The 5317-nt window shown below is 42.1% G+C and overlaps 1 protein-coding gene across 1 annotated transcript; it reads left to right on the top strand.

Annotated features, from left to right (window-relative positions):
* Positions 1-1671: 1671 nt before the first annotated feature.
* LOC310771550 (putative nuclease HARBI1) lies at positions 1672-2697 on the top strand (the record flags this gene model as incomplete). The annotated part of the gene is made up of 3 exons (XM_083664139.1): positions 1672-1884; positions 2225-2351; positions 2461-2697. Exons 1-3 carry the CDS (start codon positions 1673-1675, stop codon positions 2695-2697), a joined length of 576 nt encoding a protein of 191 aa, XP_083520265.1. The 5' UTR covers position 1672.
* Between the last annotated feature and the right edge of the window lie 2620 nt (positions 2698-5317).

The raw sequence follows: 5317 nt of genomic DNA, 5'->3' as shown, positions 1-5317 counted from the left end.
GATTGCCAATACTTGACCAACATGTCACCTTTTGTAACGGTTAAATGTGTAGGCTACATTTTGTTGACAAGCACAAGTGCGGTGTGGACGTGTTTCACTCATTTTCATTCATTCGTTTGTGTGGCTTACTGATTCACGCTAGTTGGTATCAGATGCTGGAATGCTCTGGTGTGGTGAAGTTAGTACCGGTATGCTATTGACTTGTGCCCAGGGTATAGGCCATTGCACCAACACATATTTAGCGGGTAAAATGTCTCAAAGACGAACTAGGATGCTATCTATAGGTGAACCACATCCCACACCATTCCCACATGACTGATAGCAACCAAGATAGTTTACATGATTCAATTCAATTCAGATCAATCACAGTTTAATAAATTATAACACAGATTGGTAAATTGAGGTATTAGGATTTAATACAATTGAAGACAGATGGGTACAGTAATTGATTAAACATTTAACATTGAGATGGTTAAATGTTCACCACTGTATACTTTGGTTAATATGTCACTCTTTATAGAATAAGATAATACCATAAATAGACATTTAAAATCACATGGCCCATTTTTATCATAGGAAATAAATAAATGTGTATGCATATGGCAAATAAATTATTGGTTGACATAAACGGCTTAAACTTTCAACAGATTTCATCAGTTTTAAAATGTACACCTCCCCCAACAGGAGATCTTGACCACCTACTGCCGGCTTAACATGCACGTGCCCCTTCTGCGCATATACTTTGACGGGGAGGACACACGTCCAGACTTCCGGCTCCACCGAGGCTCCATCCAGGGTTCGTACAAAGTGTTGAAAGATTGGGAAATATTTTATTTTAGTTCTTGAATTTTATTCGTATAAAGCTGTATGAATCCTGTCCATCACAGCCCTCCTCCAAACAATGGACCCTCAGCGGCACCATGGCTGGGGACCAGAGCTGGAAGTGCTGGTCTTCCTCTTTTGGCTGGCAGCTGGTGCGTCCTACAGGTAAGGATGGGGTAGTAAATTTTTACTGATATTAATTACATTTTCGGGCATACTGAACACTAAGACAAATTCCTCGTATGTAATCTTGCATATTGTGGCAAATAAATTCAATTCAATGGCTTAAAGATCTGTGAGTCTTTATCGATACCACTATCAATACTTTTCTATTATCTGGTGGAAAGACGAGTCGATAATACATTCGTAACATATTGCTTTTATCGCGTGACAGTCTCAATCTCCATCTGTACCTATAGGGTGACATCCAGGGCTTTTGACATCCCGCGCTCCACAGTCCACCTGCTGGTCCACCGGATGGCGGGGGAACTCCTCAGCGTTGCCCCTCAGGTGATCCGTCTGCCACAGACGGAGGAGGAGCACAGGGCAGTCGGCGATGGCTTCGCTCGCCTGGCCAGGCACCCAGTGTTCAGGAATGCCCGTGGGGCGATTGACGGCTGTCATGTTAGGATCAAGGCTCCTGGAGAAGAGGACGCGCAATGCTACAGGCAAGGCTTAAAGGAACACTCCGCCCATTTTCAACCAGCTTTGTATCATTAGAACATCAGTATTATATCAGAAAACTGTAAACTGCTTTGAAGTCGTTCATTTAGTTTGATATAATAATAATAATAATAATAATAATATTTTCTTGTGTTTCTTGCTTTAACCCCTGTACAGGAACAGAAAGATGTTTTGTTCCATCCAGCTGCAGGCGGTGTGTGACAGCAGGGGGCGGTTCATGGACCTCTATGTGGGATCACCGGGGTCGGTCCATGATGCAAGGGTGCTGCGGCGAAGTCCCATCTACCGCTCTGCCTACCCTCCCCCTGGCACTTTCCTCCTCGGGGACAGTGGCTACCCCTGTTTGGAGCGACCACTGGCCCTTATAACTCCTTTCAGGTACACGATATCGGCAATCATATCGATATCAGCCGATGTTTTTTTTTTTACAAATCAGTATCGGTCAGAGGTTAATATCTGTTATCGTAAAAAACTTTTCACATTGAGAGGAAATAATGCAGGAAATCTATGATTTATGGGCTTTTCCAAAATGTTTTTCAAATAAAGACATGCATTACTTTTTCAAAATCAGTGTTTACATGTTTTTTCAGTACCGGTATATACCAAATTTGATTATCATGGAAATGTGTTTTTATATAGATCGTAAATATCGGCTATAACAGCAATGTTAATATCGGTATCAGCCAAAATGTTCATATCTGTGCATCCCTACTTTCAGGAGACCTGTCAGAGGTGTAGAGAGGGAGCGCTTCAACACCCACCATGCCAGGGCTCGCAGCATCATCGAGCGAGCCTTTGGAATGATGAAGACCCGGTGGAGAGCCATCTTCCTGCAGGCCCTGGAGGTAATTTTCTTTTTCATTGCTGACAAACTGTGAGAATGACAGCAGCAAGTGAGCAAATTCAAAGAAAATACTACATTATCCTTGAATTAATCTTTGCTTTCACTCTAAGGTACACTCCACCTTTGTTCCTGATGTCATCATGGCATGCGCCACGCTGCACAACATCTGCCTGGGAGTGGGTGACGTCATGGAGGAGGAAGATGTGCCAGACCCTGCTGAAGATGATGACGAGGGCGAGGCACAAGTCGCCGGAGAGATGAACGGGAACGGCCTGCGTGACCGTCTGTCAGCACAAGTTAGCGCTCTCCAGGGTGTGGTCGGTGGACATGGCTACGCACGGCACTGAGAACCCATTTTCAGTTGAGGGTTTTTTGTTTTGTGTACCCCTTGAGCTGTTTTGCCATGCGAGTAGTACCCCCTCACTTGTTTGTGTTGCTAATTCTCCTAAATTTGTTGTTACTATTATGTGTCTTTTCAACTGTGCTTTATCACAAAAAATGTTACCACAATCTGAGCAGCTGACGTGTTTCTTCCTAAGAACTTCACTGTTTTTCTGTGAGTCTAAACCTGAATAAGGTTCACTAGTTTCCATCCATTCTTCATCACTGTGTTCAGTCTCCGGTTCAGAAGAGTCTGAAGTCTTGTCATCACGAGTTGGTTGTAAATTACTAGCTGGATCTAAGATCCTGGCTGGTTCTGATACTCCACAGTCCTCTCCATCAGCTTATGTTTTCATCTGTTCAGTTGAGCTGCTGGCTAGAGGCTCTGCCTCTCTGTTCTCCTCAGTTTGGATACAAACCACAGGTGACCTTGTATTATTGTAAATAGTAATTCTTATTAAATTTGTTGTAAATAGTTTGTAAATGGGTTGTATAATAAACATGATTTAATCAGTTGCAATATTTGAGTTTCAGTTTGCTGTAATATTTGAAATTGAGCAATTTGCTGGTTTAACAAAACGTGTTTATTTTCCAAAACATGGTAGAAAACAATACAGTTAGGTCCTTGTCTAACTTATTTCAACAGTATTTTCTTTCATTTTAAACAGACTAAGTTTGTCATATCTGAAATTTTTCAACTGCTAAGCTATTGAACTACTACAAAAACAAGGCTTGGGTGAAAAATCACACATTTGTAGATACAGAACTGGGTTGATTCAACCTAAGTAAAAGGTCAAAAGACCAACATGAAATCATCTTAAACGAGACCTTCAGAGAGGAAAAAAAAAGGTTGAATGATTTTGCACATGATCTCACAAATATCTGAAAACTAAACTGTTTCACAGGCATTCATTTGACAGTTATTGAGAGTTGATTTTGAGTTAAGTTGAGTGATGTCATTAATGACAACACTGCCTCCACAACTTAACACAGATCAACTCTCAATAACTGTCTAAATAAATGCATGCAGAATTGGTTACAGTTGTCAGATATGTGTGAGATCATGTGCAAGATCAATCTGCATTGTTTATGAAACAAAATGCAAATGAGAACTTCACTGAAAAACCATGCTGATTTATTTTGCACAAGATCTCACAAATATCTGAAAACTAAACCGTTTCACAGGCATTCATTTGACAGTTATTGACAGTTGATTTTGAGTTAAGTTGAGTGATGTCATTAATGACAACACTGCCTCCACAACTTAACACAGATCAACTCTCAATAACTGTCTAAATAAATGCATGCCGAATTGGTTACAGTTGTCAGATATGTGTGAGATCAATCTGCATTGTTTATGAAACAAAATGCAAATGAGAACTTCACTGAAAAACCATGCTGATTTATTTTGCACATGATCTCACAAATGTCTGAAAACTCTAAACAATTTTGCAGGCATTCATTTAGTTTGACAGATTTTAAAGTTAATTTGAGTTCAAGTGAGTGATGTCATTTGTCCATGAATGACTTCACTGCCTCCACAAATGAACACAGACCAACTCTCAATAAATGTCAACCTAAATGAATGCCTGCAAAACTGTTTGCAGTTTTCAGATGTCTGAGATCATGTGCAAAATAAATCAGCATTGTTCTCCTTTAAACTAGGAGCAGAGAAAGTGGCAGCAAGCAAGCTCAAAGTCAACATAGAATCAAAAGTGGAAAAAGGAGCTTACTGGTTACTTTTTAGGGAGAATATTTAATCCAGAAGTGTTGGTACACAGGTAACCTCAGGTTTACATACAATGTACAACTTCAAATACAATAAGAGACACGGGCAGGAAAACGCAACGCGTTTCAACCTCACTGGGTCTTCATCAGGCTGAAGGCTGACGAAGACCCAGTGAGGTTGAAACGCGTTGCGTTTTTCCTGCCCGTGTCTCTTATTGTATTTGAAGTTGTACATTGTATGTAAACCTGAGGTTACCTGTGTACCAACACTTCTGGATTAAATATTCTCCTTTAAACTAAAAATAAGTTAGAAAGAAAATGCTCAACGCCTATCCATAAATCTCTCTAGGATAGAGAAGAGTCTATCGGATCGCTCTGCCTCATCCCTCCTCCTCTGCGCCTGCCTCTCTCGTTCACGCTCCATCTCCTCCTCAATCAGATCGGCGAGGCGACGCCGCTTCCTCTGTGCTGGGGCCGGGGCCATTTCTTGTGGTCTTTCTGGCTCTCCTGCCTCTCTCTCTCCACCTCCTGACCCTCCAGCCTCCGCCTCCTCCTCCTGTGCTCCATCGCCTTTCTCCTGTCCAGCTGCTGGCTTTGGCACACCCTCCAATGGCAACGTGGCCCGGACCACTGCAGGCGTAATCGAATGCTTCTTCCCCAGGGCCTGGTCCATCAGGGTGTACCAAGGCCAGGTGGCCGGTGTGGCTTCACCACGGTCCGTACCACTACCGGTTGGTGGATCCTTCAGTTTCTAGACAACAGTGCATAAAGTAAACAAAAGACACTTGCGTTGCAGTACTGACATAGGGTGGCCTGTGGCTAATGCTCTATACCAGAGGTTCTCAAATGTTTTTCAGC

Source organism: Poromitra crassiceps, assembly GCF_964638095.1.
Source record: "Poromitra crassiceps genome assembly, contig: HAP1_SCAFFOLD_787, whole genome shotgun sequence".
In the NCBI taxonomy this organism is placed as follows: Eukaryota; Metazoa; Chordata; class Actinopteri; order Beryciformes; family Melamphaidae; genus Poromitra; species Poromitra crassiceps.
Note: the sequence above shows the minus strand (reverse complement) of the source record. Positions and strands in the feature narration are given on the sequence as shown.